This window comes from Syngnathus floridae, chromosome 13 (genome assembly GCF_059516105.1).
Source record: "Syngnathus floridae isolate MCC-2025c chromosome 13, RoL_Sflo_1.0, whole genome shotgun sequence".
In the NCBI taxonomy this organism is placed as follows: Eukaryota; Metazoa; Chordata; class Actinopteri; order Syngnathiformes; family Syngnathidae; genus Syngnathus; species Syngnathus floridae.
This window is the reverse complement of record NC_142425.1, coordinates 14,485,247-14,507,742: the sequence shown is the minus strand read 5'-3', so window position 1 is coordinate 14,507,742 and position 22,496 is coordinate 14,485,247. Positions and strand designations below refer to the sequence as shown.

General features: G+C 47.4%; 2 protein-coding genes across 3 annotated transcripts; both read left to right on the top strand.

Annotated features, from left to right (window-relative positions):
* The first annotated feature begins 196 nt into the window (after positions 1 to 196).
* Positions 197 to 11,139, top strand: LOC148389114 (glypican-5-like). Of its 2 annotated transcripts, XM_088394946.1 has the most exons (12): positions 197 to 812; positions 1,743 to 1,904; positions 4,349 to 4,899; positions 5,057 to 5,239; positions 5,939 to 6,102; positions 6,253 to 6,312; positions 6,411 to 6,533; positions 6,615 to 6,734; positions 6,931 to 7,051; positions 8,817 to 8,952; positions 9,560 to 9,666; positions 9,785 to 11,139. In XM_088394946.1, exons 1-12 carry the CDS (start codon positions 641 to 643, stop codon positions 9,881 to 9,883), a joined length of 1,998 nt encoding a protein of 665 aa, XP_088251072.1. In that variant the 5' UTR covers positions 197 to 640; the 3' UTR covers positions 9,884 to 11,139. The 2 variants fall into 2 exon arrangements, with proteins under 2 accessions (XP_088251072.1, XP_088251073.1); XM_088394947.1 differs by lacking the exon at positions 6,615 to 6,734 and having other exon boundaries at positions 207 to 812.
* A 1,917-nt stretch (positions 11,140 to 13,056) lies between these two features.
* gpc1a (glypican 1a) lies at positions 13,057 to 22,347 on the top strand. Its single transcript, XM_088394798.1, has 11 exons — positions 13,057 to 13,122; positions 13,285 to 13,485; positions 17,604 to 17,762; positions 18,572 to 18,789; positions 18,979 to 19,152; positions 19,337 to 19,502; positions 19,569 to 19,699; positions 20,002 to 20,142; positions 20,226 to 20,356; positions 20,661 to 20,836; positions 21,060 to 22,347. Exons 2-11 carry the CDS (start codon positions 13,299 to 13,301, stop codon positions 21,245 to 21,247), a joined length of 1,671 nt encoding a protein of 556 aa, XP_088250924.1. The 5' UTR covers positions 13,057 to 13,122; positions 13,285 to 13,298; the 3' UTR covers positions 21,248 to 22,347.
* The last annotated feature ends 149 nt before the right edge of the window (positions 22,348 to 22,496 follow it).

The following is a 22,496-nucleotide window of genomic DNA, read 5'->3' as shown; positions in this document are numbered from 1 at the left end:
AGTTGCGCCAGGGTTAACGTACGCTTTCCGTCTTTGCGAATCCGATAACTCAATCAAATAATAATAGTGTGATGTCACAGAGTAAACAGTAGGTGGTACCCATGCTCAATTTTGTTCTAGCTTTTGTTTTATTCATAAAACAGCTACCATAGTAAAACGGAGTAGAATATGTGGATCAAGATCAACCGGGGAAATAACTTTTATATCATCATTCAGTCGTTTTCTCATACGGGTTGCGTTTTCAGTCGGGTTCTCATCAACTGATGCAGTTGAAAACATTAGTAAAACGGAGTAGAATATGTGGATCAAGATCAACCGGGGAAATAACTTTTAAATCATCATTCAGTCGTTTTCTCACACGGGTTGCGTTTTCAGTCGGGTTCTCATCAATTGATGCAGTTGAAAACATTTCAATGCGCAGGACAATTAGGAAACAGAGAGAGCGAGAGCGAGAGAGAGAGCGCGCGCGCGCGCGCGAGAGAGAGAGAGATGGTGGGCTGGGGGGCGCCTGAGCCTAAGAGTGGGCTCCAGGCAGTCTCGGGCTTCACATAGACTCACTCTATCATCCAGTGTCCAGTGGAATGCTTCGGTAGTCATCCGGTGCCCACCTTTCGTTAGCTTGACTTTCTGAGATGTTGCAATGTCCCGTGCTGTCTTACCAAACGTGGATTTGTGCTGGGTGATTTTTTTCTACTTAGCTTCAACACCTGGCTGTAGATCAGCCGACGCCGACAGCTGTCATGAGGTGAAGACAGCATACATGATGCGCCAAATAGGCCAGGTGGAACTGGTGCCAGACACTCCCCAATCAGGTCAGTAAATCACCTTCACGATGGGACATCAGAGCTTGACCGTTGGATGGGCTTGCAAAAAGCTGCAAATTCAATGCACTCCTCTCTCTCTCTCTCTCTCTCTCTCTCTCTCTCTCTCTCTCTCTCTCTCTCTCCCTCTCTCTCTAAGTCTAAATCTCTATCTGTTGATTATCTTTTGCAGAATGCATGCAAGGCTATGAATGTTTTAAAACTGAATCTTTTGGTGACAATTACGTATAATGAAAACAAACTCTGAGTTTAGACTCTTTTGTAACACAATGGCAAATTCCAAATTGAGGGCACCATCATTTCGGTGGGCCAGAATTTCTCTTGAAAATGACATCGAAAGCGCACGTTTCTTTGGCACAGGACTTGAAGCGAATGCGTATATCCTCAAAATCAAAAGTTCAGGCGCTGTTGTTTCCACATACTATATGGAGTTGATAATCAAGACAGCGTGCAATTTTTTTTCTTACTGTATCAACGGCAGGCATCCCTGGTAACTAGAGTTGAAAAACGGATTAACTTCAATGTACGTACGTCATTTGCTTTCCTTCATAAATAGTGTGGCTCGGAATCACTGTGGAAATCGATTCGCAAATCATATGAAAATACCGAAACGGAAAACGCTGTGGGTGGAATTTCATGCGTGTGTGTGTGTGTGTGTGTGCATGGTGCATAGGTGTCGGGTCGTACCTTGGTGTACAGTCCATTCCTGTCATCCCTCTCCCCCTTGATCTTAGTCAGCTGCTTGCCACTTTGGAAAACATCTCACACACACACACACACACGCACACCACGCACATGTTGACGCAATTGTGCTTGCCGACACATTGTTTTTTTCTTCTTGCTGATATGAGGCACTTGTGGTATTTGTGCGAGCGAGCACCCACCCAAAACAAATGCTAAATGTGTTTGTCGTCCACTCAGATGATTCTCTCAGAGTGTGCGTCCATTCGGGTCTGGGGTGCTGTACCGGTAAGATGGAAGACGCTTACATGGCTGCCGTTCGCAGCCAGACTCAGCAGAAGATTCGATCCTTCAGCTTTGAGCTCAAGTACCTGATTGCCGGACACAGCAAAGCCTACCAAGGTGAGGTAGACCGGACCAACGCAAGGCCAATGATGAGATTTGACCATCCGGCCTCACAAGCGGGGGGCGGATGGATACGTGCGCTAACCCTGAGACTGCACCCACAAAACGTAAACGTAAAGAGATGACGTTTGTTATTCCGTTGAATAAACACCAGCACGTTGAATGGCTGTGGACCCCAGCGAGCCCTATGTCATGCTGACTTTGTGCGTCCGTCCGTCCGTCCGTCATGAAATAGTAGCTAGTTTGTGTCTGCTTGATGGTGTGAGGCCAGTTTATTTAGTGGGGCGCCACAGTGGCCAGCCAAACAAACAACTGATGTCCCTCGAGAGAGAAGGGAAGTGGAAAACTTGCTTACTATCTTTCTCTGGGCTTTCTGTGTCAATCTGCGTCCGAGGCTGCCATAATTAGCTTTTGTTCGTGACCGATGAGAGTGCAAGGGCTGAAGAATGTTTACATTCAGCGCGTATCCCCACCAAAGTGTTGTTGTCACGGGCAACAGCCGCTCTCTAACGGCCCGCTTTCAATAGGAGGGAGAATACTCTGCTTGTCCGCTTTTCTCTCACCACTACTTGTGTGCGTGTGCGTGTGCGTGTGCGTGTGTGTGATACGCATGGACTGCACACATTATTAGATGCTTTGCGTTGATGAGACCCAGACAGACAGAGCAAACAAGTTCTAGTCTTTGTCCTCCCTTTTTCTCAGCTGTTATTCAGACCATCCGTGGCTAATGAGGCAGACATGATCAATCGAGCTAAACTGGGCATTCTCTATGTTAGCGAGGAAGAGTGTCTGCTAAATATTCCAAGCTAAATATAACATGCAATGGTGGCGTTCAACTCATCTTTCCCGTCTGATGAGGTGAAGCCTAATGAAAGAGGAATTTTGGGTCTGATTGATTGGACCCCCCCCCCCCCACGTTAGCTGTCTCTCAAGCAATCTAAGGCTCTCATTATAGCCCACAAAGTAAGTGAAACATGCCCAGAGCGCTTGTAGTCATCAGGCTCTGTTTACAGCCGGTCCCAATCCCGCCTGCACTCACTCCGTCTGCACGTGGAAGACCCCGTTGCCCTATCACCCACATCACCCAGACCGGAGAGAAGGACACGTGGCGAGAGAGCCCAGGAGTTTTTGCCTTGTCACTTGACGCTGTTTGTGTTTGAGTAAGCATTGCCAAGGCATGGGCATGCAAACATATCAAGAGCGGACGTTCGTTCACACCCCGTCCGCTACTGAAAGCGTATTGAATTGATCCTTTTGTTTTTGTTTGTAGATAACCCTTTCTGCTCAGACGATAAAAAAAGAAAGTGCACACAGAGGGATAATACGCTGTTATTGAAATGCGATGATTTGTGTTGCATGACAGAACAAGCACCATTCTGTTGACAGCTCGCTCGCCAGGTGCTTGCAGCTCTACAAAGTTGTTTGAACACACCCAAATGTGTTAAGTGACCCATGAGGTGCTGAAAGTCACACGTAATTAGGTGTCTCTCTCTCTCTCTCTCTCTCTCTCTTCCGTTCCTCTCCCAGTTGCCTGTGTGTGTGTGTGTGTGTGTTGGGATGCCATTAGATTGACATCAGCGTGTTTAAATGGCAAGTTTCAAACATAGGCACACGCTGTTGTCATACAGTCACTGTAGATGGCGAGGGGGGGGGGGCAGTGCAGTGAGCAGGTCAGGCTCGTTATCTTGTGTTGGCTGATGACAATTTGATGACTTAAGCTCTTTTGGATCACTCTATTTGGATGGCTAATCGGACATGCAAGAAGGAAAGGAAATCAGCATCTTGTCCTTAGCATGAGTACAGGCGGAGGGGATTGGGATGGGAGTGGAGCGGAGCGGAAGCTTTTTACCGCTCGGACTCGGTCGGCGCACCGATTTGGCTATTTAAAACGGCATCTTCCCAATTTGGGCCCATTTTGGTCAACAAGTAACATTTTGAGTAGGGAAACTGTAAGTACAATTGGCTGGCTGAGGCGCCTCGTAGTGCCCGGACAAAGGTCAGGCGCTACGCTGGCCGGCCCGTGCATCGCTGTAGCACTTTGGCAGCTCCTGTTCAAAAGGCAGCATGAGAAGGAAATGGAGAGAAAAATGACAAGACAGCATCTGAGGCACACTTGCTACGAGAGAGAGAGAGAGGCTTGCTGAGCAGGCTAAATTGGTATCGGGGGCTATCATGTGTTGTTGTTGTCGGTCGAAATATGCAACCTTGAAGAAAAGCTCCGTGTTTATTCCGGGGCGCACGCGTCACGCAACATCGGGCTATGTAAACACTCAGCAAAAAGAATGCGGCCGGCCGGCCGGCAAAGGTTGAGATGCTGCGCGTTGCCTTGGAGAGAAAATGGACATTTCCATCCATCGGTCTATGGACACGGAAACACCGTACGTACGTGTACATCATTTGACAAATGCCTCCGCTAACCATCTGTTTTGTGGTTTCTCCAGACACCTTTGATTCCCTGGTCTCCTTTACGTCGAATTTGACCAGCAACTTGTTTGACAGCGCCTACTCCAGCCTGGCATCAGAGTGTCGGCCGCACGTGCTTCAGCTTTTCAGCGACATTCGTGGCCATCTCTCGGGGGAGCCCAAGCCCTCGTTGGAACTAGCGGTGGGGACGTTCTTCGACGAGCTCTTCCCGCTGGTCTACGGGCGACTTCTCAACCCTGGAATTGGCCAGACGCGGGCTCCCTCTTTTTCCTCTTCGTCCTCAGCCGCTCAGGAAGAGTGCCTGCGGATGACGCGGCAGGACGTCAGTCCCTTTGGGCCCCACCCTCCGTTTCTGCTCGCCGGTCTTTCTCGCGCGCTGCGAGTCGGCCGAACTCTGAGTCGACTGCTCAAATTGGCCGGGGAGGTGGTGGATGCCACGCAAAAGGCCACGTTATCCCGAGAGTGCGGCCGGGGCTTAGTGAGGATGCAGTATTGCTCCCATTGCAGAGCTCTGACATTGATCAGGCCCTGTAGCGGACTCTGTGTGAATGTCATGAGAGGATGTCTGGTAAGTTGAGCCCTTTCCGTCGGGATACGCTTTTGCTCACGCGACCCTTTCCCCATCCGCCGAGACTTTGGCTTTCGCGCCGTTCCCCAAAGCGAAACGGCGCTTCAGCTGTCTGTCCTCTCCAATCGTGGCTCGTCAACCTTCTTCTTTATTCTAGGTGGGGCTATCTGAACTTGCCGCACCCTGGAGAAGCTTGGTCCTATTGCTCCAAAGATTAGCTGCGACTTTAGCCACCAGCAGCAACCACAACAGCATGGAGCTGGCGCTGTTGGCCGTCCGCAACCACGTCAATGATGCCATCCTGCACGCCCAGTTGCATGGGCCACGCATCACCGCCATTGTAAGTCGTAGATTTGAGAGCAGTCGCGCAGACATCGCGCGTTAGTTCGCATTTGTCCCATGTTCGAATCAAACAGAATGAGCTCAATCCTGGCCACGGGCATATTTCATTCTGTCCCTAGCATTGTGACCAAAGACTGCGGTCTTCTTTCAGCTTGTCGCTTGGACCTCCTTACAGCCCCACACCTAGATGGGCTAAAAAGAGATTCCCTCTTTCGAGAATCTGCTCCTTCCTTCAGTCTTTGTGCGTGCGAATTCAATTCCAGCATCAGACAAAGGCCGCGGTTGGCAGGACGACCCATACCCAGAATGCTGCTGGCTGAGAGAGTGATGAGAACGTTTCTGTGGCTAATCTCTGGACAAACACATGCCACACACACAAACAGCGCCCAGCCCGCCGCACACAATGTCGCAGGAAGCAAGAGAGAATGCGGCCAACATTCGCCACAACACTGTGGATTCCTGGGAGCTAAACAAACACGCGCACGCAAACGTGCTCATAAGAGAATAGCACTTCATTAAATTCCGCCTTTGCCAATGCTAACATCGAACCGGTTGACCACTTTACTCTTGTTCGCTGTGTAAAACTTTGGGAGTCGAAGCCGCCGATCATTTTTGGCAACGACAAACAGATGTTTTGTTGTTGTTTTTCTACGTCGATATTTGAAAATGGATCCATCCTTCCTTTTTCCATCCTCAGGTCGAGAAGGTGTGCGGCTCACACCCAGCTGGTCCCGTGATGATAAGCGGACATCCTAACACCTCCCATGTCACGAAAGCTACTGGGCGGATGACGCAAAGAGCCTCAAAGAGGACGCCCCTGACCTCTTTGGGCTTTCCAAGTCTTCAGCTCCAGACTCAGAGGTGAGGTGCATTCGTGGACATTGCTAAAAGTCTTCTCATGATCTCAGATGAGTTGTGTTTGGAACTAGTAAATATCATTGCAAGGTTCAAATTCACTGGAATGGAAATGACATACATAAGTAGCACGCGTACGCGATTGTCTCTCTGTAGGTCGTTCCCTCTCAAAGGGTCGAGAGGTGACAAGAGCCGCAGTCTTAAGAAATTGTCGAGGTACGTACGTCGTGCACTCGTTCCCATTCGCTGCCATCGGAAGCGCAGCACCTTCAAAGACACCACAAACAAAATTGCTCTCCAACAATATGTTTCAGGGAGTTCGAGGGCTCTATTCAGCGGTACCAGTTGTTTTTCTCCGAGCTCCCTGAGATGCTTTGTGAAAGCGAAACGGAGGTTGAGCAGCACGCGTGTTGGAGCGGCCGAGACGTTGTGGAGAGGTAAACGTACGTGCGGCTACAGTCAACCGAGAAGCGTGCGTTGACTCTGATTTGAGTGTAATAGCAAATGTATTCCACTAGAGAGAAGCCTCGTCATGATTTTGACCACCAGGCCAGTCTGGCTGTTGACATTCCACATATTGTCGTTCCCCCTCAGGTGTATCTCCACCATGCAACACTCCCTTGGAACAGATCTCCATTGTAATCATTTTCACTCGACTTGTTCTTGCTTGTGCACATGATTCCCTCCTTTTATTTCCAACACCATTCATTGGCAACATTTCAGCGGATGAGGCGCTTTTCTACTTCTATCTCTCTATCTATCGATCTTACGAAGAAGAAGAAGAAGCCATGAGCTCTTAGTAATCCAAGTAACCTAATCTACCTAATGCTGTAGTTATGCAGGTCGCGTGGTTGCCAGCACTTTGAAAGCACAGAGGGACAACCCGGAAATTAGCGTCCGCAATACCGATCCTGTCCTACGGGCGGCAAAACACAGACTGGAGCAGTTGACACAGGTACACACAAGACCCCTGCTGCAACATACAGCATCATTCCAAACCGGATATACTACGTACGTACGTACGTACGTACGTATGACTATATGTGTACACTTAGGCTTATCCCAGCGCAGCGCAGGACAAATGCTTTCTGGCACCAAAGTCCCGTCAAGTTTTGAAGGACACATTTGTGTCATGCGTATTGACCCTCATTTGGCTTTCAATCACGTGTTAGCCGAGTGCTGCTTCTTAATGCGATGCATTTAAACGTCACCATGACGTGCAGTAATACATTCATTGAGCAATTCCAGCTGATTGATGCGCCAGGCGCTCTCAAAGCTTTTGACGGCTTGGTAATACCAAGACAGGATTCGCGGTCATTACTCATCAATCATCCACGGCCCGTGTCGGAGACTCGCCAGCGACACTGCTCGACAAACGAGCGTACCTTGACTTTGGACTTGAATTGTCTTTGTGACCGAGTTTGCAACACAAACCGATTCTATCTTTAATGACCTTTCCCCTTTTGGAAGGAATAGCAAAAGCCCTGGAAAAAAAAAGACATGTTTTTAATAGGAATGATCATTTACAAAAGCGGATGTGCACCTTCACGTTCAGGCGAGCCAATAAATTCTGCTCCGTTATTAATGTAGTTAAATATTGATGGGAATTTCAGTGTGCGTCTGATCGCTGTTGAAGGCCTTTCCGTGCATCTTTGAGGGCGGGTGGCTTTGGGTGGCCGGCCGGCATTAATCATGCTGCGTTTCCATGCATAAAATGCAGAGTCAGCCACCAGTCATTATTTATGTATGGATGGCCCATTAATGTTATGTGTGATTAAAATGTTGCATGGAAAAGTATGATTCTCCAAAGATAATACAAAAACAAAGTGAGGATAAGAACGCTAGAACTTCTGGCATATTACCTACCAAGCAAAAATTCTCAGCAGTATAAGATGATAGAGCATACAGCTAGTTTTACATCTTCTATAGAATAGACATTTCCAGTTGAGTTTTTCGACATTTCCAAGCTACGGTCCATCCGATTGTCCGTGAGCTTTGAGTTAAGCGACATCAAAGTCACCTTCGACGGAAGATGGCTCACTCAGGTCCTCGCAGCCATTCCTTCAAAGCCTCATTCATTATTATTCATGACTGTCAATGGAGGAGCTAAATATGACAAAGAGGCACGAGTGAAATATGAATTGTGGATCGGCCGACCCACGTACGTGATTGTGGCTCGTCTTTGCCTGGCCTCGCTCATCTTCCTCTCTTCATGAGACCTTTGGAGCAGCGGGCCCCGTTTGGGATTCCGTTAGCTTAGTCGCTCGCAATTACAATTTGTGTGTACAAGCACAATCAACCTTGTGAGAAGCAGGAAAGGTCAGTGGCCTGGCTGCCATCTTTTTTCTGAAACGTCGGAGCGTGACAACGCGGCCGGTGATGACTTCATTAGAAGTGCGCTCACATTCAATTTGTTCTGGGTGCAAAGGTCACATGCAGGGAATGCAGGAGTGGGTGCGTGGGTTGCTTGGTTCATCCACACTTAAAGTAGTGACTGAAGCAGAACGAGAAAGATTTGTGTCTTACGATGTGCAAGCAAAATGATTTTATCAGCAGATAGTACATATTCGAATCAGTCACTCTTGAAAACATTCACAGTCAATCAATGTGGATGAATATAGTACGCGTACTCCATCAAATAGGTACGACATAAATGTTGAGCTCTCACTCGAGTACTGTTGTGACTTGTGAAATATGCACTCGTGTTAATGCGTGTTTAGGAACTTTTAGCGGAGCTCGGCCGGGCGCACCAAACCGCAAGAAAAGGTGAGGAAGAGGACGGAGGGAGTGCACAAAGAGAAAAGGAAAGGGCCAGCGGAGATGATTGTGATGATGAAGATGGCTGTGAAGCATCTGGTGAGGTTTCATTCGTTTTCCCCACATCTGTATTTTCCACATTGATTGGACATTCTTACTTTGCCAAATGTATACGGATCCGATTTGAAGCATGAAGCACGCACATCAGCCTTTTCTCTGGCCTCTCTCTCTCTCTCTCCAGCTCAAACGTGTGTCAGATGCATATTTGTCATCATGATAACATGTCACCATGGTGGGAGAGGAGAGTCCTTTCCTCTGTTCAGCTTTCATTTGCTCATTTCTCATTTTCCTCATCTCGGTGATTAAACGTGATTGATTTTTTCTACTCAGACCAGCACGATCCTGTCTCTCTGTCTCTCTCTGTCTCTCTCTGTCTCTCTCTGTCTCTCTCTGTCTCTCTCTGTCTCTCTCTGTCTCTCTCTCTCTCTCTCCCTCAATCCTCAGACGTGTTTCGTTCGTCAATAATGTACACGTCATGGCATCTTCTCTCCTCTTCCGTTTCCCAAATGGTATAGCCAAAGTAAAATCCAGACGTATCAAAGAATGTACTTATGTGTCATGTGTTCGTGCTGCCCACTTGTCTTTTGATTTGACACGTCACCGAATATTGAGTCCGTCCCAGCAATATCCACGCTTCTATGTTTAGGTCTGGACACGTCTGATTTCCCCAGCGGCCGCAGTCCGGTGAGGGAGGACCGGGCTGGTCTTCGCCCTCCCCAGCGCATTCCTCCTCATCTGGACTCTCCCCCGCTGGTAGGTGATGGCTTCCTGGCAACGGAATGGCTTTGAAAGTGGCAGGATGCTCTGGTGTGACTGATGGCAACCTTCTTCCCCTTGGATTGGCCTCTTCCCTCTTGCCTCCACGTATCAGGTGGCCGTTAGAGGATCGGCCAGCGCGCCGACTGCGGAACGACTACATTTGAGCTTGGCCGCCGTCCCGTTGCTGCTGTCGCGATTGCAGAGCCGTTAAGCTGCAAAACGAGTGAGTCTGTGCGTGCGTGCAAAATGAGTGAGTCTGTGCGTGCGTGGGACTTTGAAATGAGCCTGCGTTTAAAAGCTGTTGGGCCGCTCATCTTGACAACAATGATCATTGTCATCATGGTGGAAGACAAACTATTGATTGAGCATTTGCTATGACTTGCACTGACCTCTCTGCTCCTCACTTGTATTTAACGCTTCTAAAATAGATGGCAAAGCACTACTTTTTTCAAGAGGTGTAAATACAAATCGATATATTATATATTTATATAAAGACTATATGTAGATGATTTGTTTTTGTATAAACAGTAGGTCCCCTGTAGGTATTAATTGCACTTTTTTTAAACACACTGATAAGATCCAGGACAGCTATAGTTTGTCGTTATAGAAACGTGATTCCTCCATGCAACCCGGAAATTGAAAAAAAAACAACATGATTTCAAAAGAGGTAGAAGAGACATTCATCGTGCCTTATGACAAAGCATTTGAATGATCCTGTTCATGAAATGCCAATGCTGAATGATGGAAAGCAGAGGCCTTTTAGCCAATCCTGCCCAACAAATGGCATTCGTAGTCGAAACCAACCTTTTACTTTTGTCGCCATTCAATATCAACACATGGCACATTTTGGTCGTCTGTTTTCCCCTGGCCCTCTTCACTAGTAAAAAGAAGCGTGGAAGGAAGGAAGGAAGGAAATCAATCTCGGTAGCTATTCCTTTGAAGACAAGCATTTCTTTGACAGACAGACAGCACTCATCTTTTCTTTTCTTTATTTCAACGGCTGCCCTCTTCTTTCCAAATAAGAGGGATTACAGGCTTCTGGACAAATTTGGTCGACTCCATCAGCCTGTCCCAATTTTCCCAACATGATTGAAGTGGCACACAATCTTCATCTGGTAATACGTATAGAGCCAACGCTAGCGTGCAAAGCAGCAAGGTAGACAAGTTGAATACTGATGAATAGATTCAAAAGGCTGCCAGTTAAGCAGCTGAAGGACATTTTGCACATCTGTCAGCGGGGGGGGACTGACTGACTTCTTAAAGGTATCATTAACATCCATCCTGCCAGATACTAATAGCAATGGAGGAAATGTTTGACTGCCGCTGCCGCTGCCGCTGCTGCTTCTCGTGGTGCCTGAAAAGCAACCTGCCATTATTATTGAAGAAATCTATTTCTGACTACATTTGAACATGTTTGCCTGAATTCTGTTGGATCTTTTGACTTCATCAATAAAATGTTGAATCTGAGCTCATTTGCTTGTTCGTCATTGTGTGGTAAGACGGGGGGCTGCCTGAAGAAAATGACTTCTCTGAACCGATTCAATATATCCGTACGTATATAAATGACGCTGTACATTTTTGTCTCACATTTGCAATAAGTGAGTGCATAGCCAGCTTTATTAAGATGAGCTTTTTTTTTCTTCTGTGTTGGCCTGGACCCCAGCCAATAATTCACTCTCATGCCATTATGTCAATGTTTATTGGTAGCAGCCAAGTGATTTTATCTTGAGTGGCAGGTAAGGTATTAAATGAGACATAGCTTCATCATTTATAAGATTGATTGTTTCCTGGCTTGCGTGCGTGTTTTAGAACAGCCAATGATGATTGTGGATCCTTTTTGCACCTCAGTGATGCACTCTCACCATCTAAACGTCACTCATGTTTCCCATGCGATTTACGGTTTGCCACCCAAAATGAGCTTGCGGAAAACCATATTTGGACTCGGAAAGTTGAACGCAGGTTCCAACAGGCTTCCTTCCCAGCGTTGATTCTTCCTTGACATCTTCACGCTTTGGTGCTTGGCTGGCACGCACTTGGAAACAAAGAGCCCATTATATCAGCGGGATAATGACGTGTGAGAACATGCGGGAGCGAGGTGTCAACTTGGACCAATTGAGAATAGATTGGAAGTCTTTAGCGGTCGGCTTTGATATGATAAGCTGAGCCAACACTGAGCAGTCAACATTCGCACGCTTACATGAAGCAGCCAGGTATCAGCTGAGCTAACTGCACACATCTCAGAGCTCATATTGAATTTCTGTCCATGTGGAATGTGGCCAAGTCATCCGGCGACTGATGAATTGAATGACTTTTTTTGATTTTCCCATGACAAAATCTGGCACCATTGTGAAGGTGTCACTTACTAGCTATGATGACATCTCTCTCTCTCTCTCTCTCTCTCTCTCTTTCTTTCTTTCTTTCTTTCTTTTTTCTTTTCATTACCACCTGGAAAAATACTCAATAGAAATGTGATTTGTAGCCCAAGCTTTTTCTGAGTCAGAGTGATCAAACAGGCCTTGTCAATAACCCGTTCGTTGTCTTCAAATAAATCCGGTCACAGCCACTGCGCAATGCCAATTTCATTTGCAAACCAAAATATGGATGCTTTGGAATCGTTCGAAAGCATCCATATTTGGTCCTCCGCATTTATTCATCTGGTCCCGAACAGAATATAGTCACTCCCAAGCAGCTTGATTGTTATGCAAGGATTGTTGGGCATTTGCAAGGTGTCACGAAGATTGTCACTCCAGTGACCTTTCCAGGTTCTGCCACTCCAAGCATGTTGGATGCGGCCAACGAGTGTGGGACAGCTCATCCATCACCGCGCAGAGCGAGTGAGCGAGCGTGAGAGAGAAGGTACCCAATCCCCCAGCGGTGAGTGATTTCCCTGTCCAAACGCCTCCTGCATTTGATGGCCCAAAATACTGCTGTTCGAAAATGGAATAGGAGAGGGCAAAAGCTTCAAGTTGTTTATTATTGCGCTTGCGTAGAATTGACCGCTGTTGACTCTCTATAACGGACGTGTGTCCTCACGAGTGTCACGGATTAGATGGAGCCGAGCCCAGCTATACGGACAATTCTCGATGAGTCTTTAATTCATGGAGCATGCTTGTTTTGGGATTGCGTAGAGTATCTGCACAAAACGCACACAAGGACGGGAAAAACGTGCAGAGTTTGGATTTCATTTAGATTTGGACGGATTTTATGATGAATGGAGGGATGATGTCACACGAATTCTCACCACGTTGGCTTCTTGTTTTATTCTCCAAGGAAGAACGCTTTTAATACAACATCTTTGAGATCCTGCACCCCCCCCCCCCCCCCCTCTCTCCCTCCCTGTCGCTCTCTTTGTCTCCAGCATCCCTCCCGTTCCAGAAGAGGAGGCGGCGGCGGCGAAGGGAAGGAGAGGAGAAGAGAGGAGCGAGAGGAAAGGAAAGGAAAGGAAAGAAGGTGCGCCCGCCGTACCTGACACCTCCAAGCGAGCGCCTCGTCCGCACAATAGGAGCTGGCTTCGGCTTGGTGTCTCTCTCGAGCCACTTGCTCCATCCAATAGTTCCCCGACATCGCTCGCTCTCTCGCTCGCTCGCTCTCTCGCTCTCTCTCTCACTATAGTTGAAGGAGTAGCGATGCAGTGTTCCCCTGGCGGATTTTCTTGGATTAGGCTGGAGAGGATGCTTGTCCTGGTGCTGTGTGTGCTGCCGGTGCTGAGCGGAACAACCGGGCCTGCCCTGGACAGAAGCTGCGCCGACCTGCGCCAGTTCTACACCGGCAAGGGCTTCACGCTCGCCGGAGTACCTCAAACGGAGACCTCCGGTGAGTTGAGGAGAACCAATCATACACTATGTCTTCCTACACTTGACACTCTCCAAATATTGTCCTATTTCTGAGAGACAGAGAGAGAGAAAGAGCGCTTAAAATGGTTGTGATTGATTTGATTGCTCATTCCACATGTTCATTTGCTTATTTTCTTCTAAAAGGTGAACCCCTCATCGTTGATCTCACTTGATGCACTTTAGGGCTACTCCCATTTGCAGTTTCTTTGACAAGCCATTTGGGGTTGCGCCCTGCACGCACGCACGCACGCACGCACGCACGCACGCATTATTCCCATTCAACTGATGATAGGTTTGCAAGTAGGCGTAATCAATCTGTTTTACGGTAAACAAATTTATGATGGTGTCTTTTGTGGCTTTTTACCACTGTGTGCCTGCAAAAGCAAATGATCCCAAAATACTTTTATTTGCATGCCAATTTCCCCACGTGCGTGTGTGTAAATTTGATCTGTAATTGCAACATGATCCAAAACTCCAAGTGATGCTTATCTATGATAAACATCAAGTCAGGCTTAACAAAAGGGGCTGCTTATACTGCAGCAATCATTCTTTGAAAGCATCATTTCCATTCTCTAATCATCCAGTCAATTACCTACCCTGCATGTCAGGTAATCAATCAGACTGACAATTGCTTGCTCAGCCCGTTAGGTCACACACACACACCCTCACACACGCCAGAGTTGCAGTTCACACATTCGGATGAAGCCGCCTGAACGGCCGCGGGAGAACCTTTTTCCTTGAAAGCAATCATGCGTCTTTCAAGGTGCACAGTGGCGGCAGCCACGCAGGCAGCCACGCAGGCAGCCACGCAGGCAGGCTGGAAATAAAGAGACAAAAGACTGCGCCGGCTGTGCTTGTGTGTCAGCTTGGGATGATGCAGAAGGTCATTCACATATGTCTCGCTCGTGTGCTCAGATACGTATGAGGCAGTTTGTGTGCGTGCGTGCGTGGGTGCTTGATGCTGAACGCCATAGCAACACACAGACGAGAGGGAGGCGTACAAATGCGGCTAGAAGCGCGCTCAGATAGAGGAAAGAGCGAAGGAAACTGGACGATTGGCACAAGGATGAACAGAAAGAAAGAAAAGAGAGAAAAAGTGAGTCACTCAAGGTCTCGGTGGCTGCTTTTGCATTTCATTATCTGACCTAATAAGAGTTGAATGTGCTCCAGAGCTTAAGAATGCAATGTTGTCAGTGTCACAGAGCAGAGGCATTGTCCCACAGGTTTCATTTTCCTGCTGTCTGCCACTTTGTCCGCGTGCCTGCGAGCACATTTCAGTCTCACAATGTAGCCGGCCAGCCAGCCAGCCAGTTGGCCGGCCAGCCAGCCAGCCAGCCAGCCAGCCAGCCAGCCAGCCAGTCGGCCGGCCAGCCAGTCAGCCAGCCGGCCGGCCGCCCAGCCAGCCAGCCAGCCAGCCAGCCAGCCAGCCAGCCAGCCAGCCAGCCAGCCAGCCAGCCAGCCAGCCAGCCAGCCAGCCAGCCAGCCAGCCAGCCAGCCAGCCAGCCAGCCAGCCAGCCAGCCTTCCTTCACCTGACTCATTTTGTTTTTGCTGTTTGAAAGGCAATAGCGCCCAAAAAGTTCCATTGACAAAGGCATTATCTTGCTGAGGAGTACACACCCATGCGATCAGATGACGAGAAAATGAAACCGTTTTCTTTCCTGCTTGGCTTGGTGAACATTGCACGAGATTGTGCTTGTTTCTTGGAATTGTCTTTGATGAACAAACAGAAACAGCAGTGTCATTTCAAATCATCTTTCAAATTGCATGACCTATTTGATGGCAATTTCAAAAGATATGACTGTTTTGACGACCAGTGCAAAAAGGCTGTCAAATCCAGAGCCTGAATTTGGTGATTTCAGTGATCAGTTGCAAATCAAATAGTGCTCATCGTTGGCCTCTCTCCTTCTGGACATTTCATCCAATCTATCCCGAGAAATGAACATACATACGTGCATTTCAATATGAAAGTCCACGTCTGCTCTAATCGTATTGACTACCTGTCTGAATAGTAAATAGATTGGCCAATGGGAGGAGAAAAAAAAATGTCTGATGAAAAGACATTGGTTATGCAAATTGGAATCATGTTTCACCGACATAGATTTGGGAGCAAAGCTAATGAAATATGACAAGTAGCAGTCAAGCGATGCATGAGACTGCTTCAATATTTCATGACTCCCTCAGACTTTGAGACAGACGTCATGCCATTTCCTTTGATTGAATGAATGGCATGGCAAATTTCATCGAAATGTCATGCAGTGCCATTTTAAGGCAAGGCCACGTCTCCTGCGTGTTGTGCGAGCCAGCCAGCCCGCCAGCCAGCCAGCCAGCCAGCGAGCGAGCGAGGAGTCGTCACAGTGGCCTACTTTCCGTTTGACTAACCTTTGAATTCCCTCAAGCCATTGCAGAGATGCTGCTTCATGCTGTTCACTGGAACCATTTTGCACTGTCAAGCCTCCAAAACCCAAAATTAGACCGACAAAATTAATCGCTAAAGACGCAACAAAGAGCACATATGACACTCCCTTCCTTCCTTCCTTCCTTCCTTCCTTCCTTCCTTCCTTCCTTCCTTCCTTCCTTCCTTCCTTCCTTCCTTCCTTCCTTCCTTCCTTCCTTCCTTCCTTCCTTCCTTCCTTCCTTCCTTCCTTCCTTCCTTCCTTCCTTCCTTCCTTCCTTCTCTCTATTTTGCGATCAAATTTCAAGCCGTCTGCCCTCTACCGGTGACCCTAATGCCCTTCTTGTCCCAGAGATTTGATGCCCCTTGACAGCCTCTGGTGTTCCCTTCCCTTTCTTCTCATGGGCACCTCACCCAGCAACCCAACAAGTCAATTGCCGGCTGAATTGCTCAGTGACACAAAAAGAGGCAAAAGAGCACATTTGATTTGTCACCTTGCCATCACCAGGACCATTAGAGCGCTGGTGGATTAAGGCTTGATGTCTAATCTCCTGCTAATCCAGATCACTTAATCTATCTATGTGAGCAGTTTCTAGTTCACAACCTGCCCAATTTGAAACACGACCTAAATGCTCATTCCTTTCCACGTTTTTGGATCTTCAAGTGCAATATGTGCAATGCTTTTTTTTTTTTTTCCTCGACGCGGAAACGTTGCAGGTTCCAGTCTGCTGCTAATGCATGCTAAATCTAGCCCTCAAAGTTCGCTGCCGTGACCTCTGACCTATTGTGATCCACCTTTGAATGCTCAACTTTGCGCAGTCAGGCTTTTCCCTAGTCTGGAGCATGTTTTTTTGTTTTACACGGTGAAATGAAGAGAGTGCAGTTGACTACTCCCAAAATGACCTAAAATTATCGTATTATATGCGAGCTTGGTGCAATTGCGACGCATATATGCGCACCACACACACACACGCACGCACACACACACGCGGTGGGCAGCAGACAGGGCTGGTCTGTGGTAGTGAAGGGTATTTTTAGTCTGGTAATGTTTCAGACCAATATAGTATAAGTACCTCCCTGTCTGAATGACATGCACACAAGCCTCTTTCATAGCAATCAAATAATCACTCAGTCAGTTGCTTCAATATTTTGTTCTTCTCAAACAAAAACTGCCAAGCTAATTGGAAGACACAAAGAGCGAGGTTGACGAACACAGGTGGAAACAACAACAGCAACAACAGCAACAACAACAACAACAACAACAACAACAACAACAACAACAACAAAAGTTTGTGTCATGAATAACAGTGGCGTGATCTTCTAAATTGCGTGTCTGCTGACCTTGATCCACATAATTGAGGCTAGCTACAAAAAGAAGCGTGGCTTTGGATTAATCGTAAATCTGTTTCAACAGCAGTCTGCTTCAATTCCATCAAATACAAAGTCTCCAAAGGCATCATTGCAAAAGAGAATCATTGACAACTGCTAGAAAAGCATCACTTTGGATACAGATTCAGATTCTGTACGTATGCATGCCGTTAGTGTTTGTGCGTGCGTGTACACGGAAGGAACAGTAAGTTGGAATTCTTTTGACGTCGGCTCGTAATAATGCCATGTGTAATCCAAGCGCCTTTCGGTTCAAAGCATGAATGGAAACGTTCCCTGATTTATGGATTGTAAGCCATTCTTAAATCATGTTGTCCAGGTGAACATCTAAGGACCTGTCCTCAAGGGCCAACCTGTTGTACGAATAGCATGGAGGAAAACCTGGAGGCTCTAAGTGCACGAGAGACGGAGGTGCTGATCAGAGAGGCCGGCAGGTCACTGCAGGCTTCCTTCAACACGCTCTACAGAAGCTTTGACAGTACGTAACGTACGTGTGTGTGTGTGTGTGTGTGTGTGTGTGTGTGTGCGTGCGTGCGTGTGTGTGTGTGTGTGTGTGTGTGTGTGTGCGTGCTCAGAATAAACTCATTACTGTTGGCGACTTTGTTTGCTGCAAGCTCTGGATGCGCTCTGCACCCAACTACAACTTCAATGGTAGGGGGGATGTGTATGTCAAGTCCGTCAAGGGGACCCCTGACTGGCTCTTATAATGAGGCCAGGCAGAGTCAGGCACACACAATGAAACACGATAAGCCCATGCCCTGATCCTGAAGGACGCACACACACACACACAAACGGGAGGGAGGGAGGGAGGGAGGCAGGGAGGGAGGGAGGGAGGTGTCCCTCCCCCGGGGCAGGGGCTGGTTCCACTAATGAACAGTTGACCCACTGAGGAGAGGAAAGGGAAAGGGAGAGAAAAAAGATGGATAAATGCTGCAAGTGACAAATGCGTCATTACGGCAGATGTGACGGCTGGGGCCACCAGCCAACTGTTTCCGACCTTCGCAAGGAAAAAGATAATGGGGTGAACGTGACAATTTCATTGTGTCTATTTCTAAATCTATAAATGAATGAATGATACATGAGTCAATGAATGATACACTGGGCCCAGTTGGTTCCAAGCAGCGTGGGTTGGTTCACTTCCTAATAAAAATTCTGATCTGATGTGAATGAATTGAAATACATCGTTGGCCGAATGAATGGGTGTGTGTGTGTGTGTGATTAAATGATTCAAAGGAATGAGAATCATGTCATAATCATGAATGTGTTTCTTCCTGTTTGTCCTCCCAGCCTATTTCACTGAGCTGCACGGTCGCTCCGAACGCTCCCTCCAGGAGGCGCTATCTCCTCTCGGTGCCCTATACTCTCAAAATACAAGACTCTATGGCGATTTGTACTCTGACCTGAAACAGTACTACCGCGGCTCAGCTCTTAACTTGGACGAGACCTTGACCGAATTCTGGTCGCGCCTTCTGGAACGCACCTTTAAAAGCTTCACACCGAGAGAGGTGAGTCCTCATTCCATCTTCGGAAGTCATTTGAGGTGGACCAAGCCAAAAAAAGTAAATGCAAACCGCAACATTGCTCTTTGTTGATCATTTTTTCCCAATAGCGTGATTAAAGCCATCAGAAGATGCACAAGAGAATCAAAAAGCTATAATAAGGCTCTGTCGCTGTCACCACCACCACCCTTGCAGGTCACCCTGTCCGAGGACTACCTCGAGTGTGTTGCTAAGCAACAAGAGACCTTGCGACCATTCGGCGATGTCCCGCGGGATATGAAAGCAAAGGTTATTCGGGCCTTTGTCACAGCCAGGTCATTTGTCCAAGGGCTGATCATCAGTGGGGAGGTTGTCAGGAAGGTTTCACAGGTGAGTCTTGGATCAAACACTTCACATTGTGGGGACGACAAGTACTTTTGGACTTGATCACACCGACCCAGATGAATATCTGTGCTGTTGAGAGACCGACCATATCGACCAAGTGTCAGGGTTTTCCCCCCCCCATAGCTTCTACATGCTTAAAACACTTTTCTAATATATGATTCCTCCCCAGGTTCATCTGAGTCCAGAATGCGTGAAGGCCTTGGTGAAACTGGTCTACTGCCCGCACTGCCGTGGCCTGGCCTCCGTCAAACCTTGTGTCAACTACTGCTCCAACGTCATGAAGGGCTGCCTGGCAAACCAAGCCGATCTGAATCCCGAGTGGCACAATCTTATAGGTCAATTTCATTGAGGAAGATACCGCCGCTAGCTAGGATATTGACAAATTCAAATTGCATCTTCAGATACCATGATCCAGGTGGCGTCGAGTTTCAGCACCGAGCCCGGTCTGGATGCGGTCCTGTCATCCATCCCGTCTCAGATCTTTCAGGCTGTCGGCTTGCTAAAGGGAAACATTGACACCTTTTCAGCCAAAGTAAGATACTTTTTTTTGTTTTTACATGGAGTAATTATGGTCAACAAATTGCAAGTCTCGATCTTCAGTGTGTATTTCTGAATTCTCGAGATACGCCGAGAGAACTGTCGGCCTCCAGTATAGTCAATCCAAATCCACATTTGCGACGCTTCCCAAATGAGCATTGTAACTATGTCTGTGGTGACATCTAGCGGCGAATTCTATACTTCTATTAGAACGGCTTCCATACACGACTCAGCTATCTGTAAATGTAAATAAATGAGCAAATACTACGTGTGTAAATGTGCTTTTTCCCACCATAGGTGTACCAAACGTGCGGCACTCCAGTTGAGTCAGCCACGGGAAGTCCGACGCTTGTTGAGCCAAAGAAAAAGAAGAGCGGTCCTCTGACAGCTTCCGAAAACAAAGCTTCTCCTACTGCGGGCCTCAGACTTGAGATGCAGGTGTGTTTACAGTGTCAATCGTCATCATTTGGATGGTTTTCCAATGGACCTTTGTGTTTGGATTTGTCATGCTGTCCGGTCAGGTGTCAGATCTCTCCAGTAAATTGAGGGAAATGAGACAGTATTGGCTGCAGCTCCCCATCGCGCTTTGCACTAAGTTGTCAACAGGTAGCGCCAACATGGAGAAATGCTGGAACGGCATTACGAAAGCCAGGTGGGAAAGAAACTTGCAATGTTGTCTTCAACTGTCATTCAGTGGTCTTTGTCCCAAGCCCAACCTCATGTCCACTTTGTCTATTTCTTTTTGGCATGTCTTTGTTTGTCACTCCTGCACTAAGTCATTGTTGTATCATTCTCAGCCACTCACTCGCTGACTCACTCACTCACTCACTCAGTCACTCGCTGACTCGCTCGCTGACTCACTCGCTCACTCGCTCGCTCACTCGCTCACTCGCTCACTCGCTCGCTCGCTCCTTGTCAAAAATCAATACTATTCCTATTGTTCATTCTTCCTGAAGATACCTTCCTGAAGTGATGGGGGACGGCTTGGCTAATCAGATCAACAATCCAGAGGTGGAGCTTGACATCACCAAGCCAGACATGACCATCCGGCAACAAATCATGCAACTCAAAATTATGAGCAACAGGCTAAAAAATGCCATGGACGGCAATGATGTGGATTTCCAGGACGCAAGTGAGTAGCGTACCTTTTTGCACCAATCACTGCCCAAGCTTAAAGCGGCTTAAAGCCGCTTAAAGCTGCTTAAAGCCGCTTAAAGCTGCACAACTCATCGACATCGAGAGTATTCTAATTCTTAGATTGATCCGGCCCGCTCATCACGTTTGGAATAGGTTGCAAACATGGACACGGCGCTGTTGAGTCCAACGCAAATGAGCATTTGGCTGTTTTTGCCCAGGCGACGACATCAGCGGCTCAGGAAGCGGCACGTGCCTAAGCGGTCAGTGCGCTCGAAGCAGACCGGGACTTTATGCGTACCCTCAAGACACCGAGCAAGTCAAAGGTGCGGCCGCGTGTGGAGCCCGCCGCCCGTGGAGCCTCCTATGGCTGCTCCCGTCGGCCGGCCTGCTACTCTTTGGTCGATGATGCTCTGCCACCTGCGAGACTCTGAGAAGGTGCGGAGAAGGACCGCACGCATCATCATCATCATCGTACGGGAGCTGGAGGAAGAGGAACATAACAGTCCATTCAAGAATGTTGGTGAAGAGGATCAAAAAGTGGCACTCTTTGTTTGCTTTTTGTGCTTTCACTATAGTTTGATTGTATTTGTTGAGCTGGCTTCAATGAATTCCAAGAAAGAGAATGATGAATTGAACGAAACAACCAAGTTACAAAAGAGGAGTGAATGGTGACATCCTACAAGGTCTCTTGTGCTCTACTCACCAGGGACTGAGCTCAGTGACAAATGCGACCGCGTGTTCAAGGCTTTTTATTCTTTTCATTTAACCCCATGTTGAGGGTGTGTACCTAAACAACATTTATGTAAGGCTGAAACGTACGCATGTGTAGCCAGTGCGCATCTTGTTTGCATCCCATCCAAACAAGACTGGCGCCAGGGTGAGCCACGGATGTGTATATACGTATATATGTATATATACTACGTTCATAATATATTGGGAAGGAATCCCTTAAAAGCTGTCAAGTACGTTTGTGCTGTTTGTTGGCTTAACAAATGTTTGGCCTCTACAGCAATGAACGCCTGCCGGCCTGCCTGCCTGCCTGCCTGCCTGCCTGCCTGCCTTAAATGTTGTGGTTGCAAATGTTCTCGTTCTCATCACCACATCGAAACTCTTACAAAGCACAGATAAGCAATTTCCTAAAATCCCTGATTTGATTTTGCTGCTATTTCAAAAAACGTCACATTATTCTGCCACTTTTAGTCGCCAAACGGAGCACATATGTCACAACACACAACCCAAGGGGGGATTTTTGGCGGACGGAGCGCCGGACATCATAAGGGCACACCGAAGCAATTGAAAAACAAACCCTCTTGACGAACGACACTCCCTTGAACTACAACACTGGGTGGAACGGGCTCCAAGTTTTTTATGAGCAATGATGAAGACTTGTGACTGGGTAAACTCAAATGGGCTCTTTCTAATTGTTGGAAGATCCACAGTGCACAAAATGTAAAATGTACTTTGCAAGACCAAATAAAAGAAGAAAACAAGTGGAAGTAAAGTCAACTTTTCTGAAGTTTAAATTGCATTGCATTTAAACGGCATCAAAAAGCTGCACTAGTTTGTATTGTTATTGAAAAATACAAACAAGAGAATTATTTTTTGTTTCAGAATTGATCACCCACTGTTATACAGAATATATGATGATGATGATG

Bases quoted from the DNA above. Each gene is read 5' to 3' on its own strand.
- LOC148389114 (XM_088394946.1), top strand. From the start codon at position 641: ATGTCCCGTGCTGTCTTACCAAACGTGGATTTGTGCTGGGTGATTTTT. The intron at 6,534-6,614 runs GTAAACGTACGT...GTATTCCACTAG, and splicing joins GGCCGAGACGTTGTGGAGAG to AGAGAAGCCTCGTCATGATT. The intron at 6,735-6,930 runs GTAATCATTTTC...CTAATGCTGTAG, and splicing joins CCTTGGAACAGATCTCCATT to TTATGCAGGTCGCGTGGTTG.
- gpc1a (XM_088394798.1), top strand. From the start codon at position 13,299: ATGCAGTGTTCCCCTGGCGGATTTTCTTGGATTAGGCTGGAGAGGATG. The intron at 17,763-18,571 runs GTACGTAACGTA...TTGTCCTCCCAG, and splicing joins GCTCTACAGAAGCTTTGACA to CCTATTTCACTGAGCTGCAC. The intron at 18,790-18,978 runs GTGAGTCCTCAT...CCACCCTTGCAG, and splicing joins AAAGCTTCACACCGAGAGAG to GTCACCCTGTCCGAGGACTA.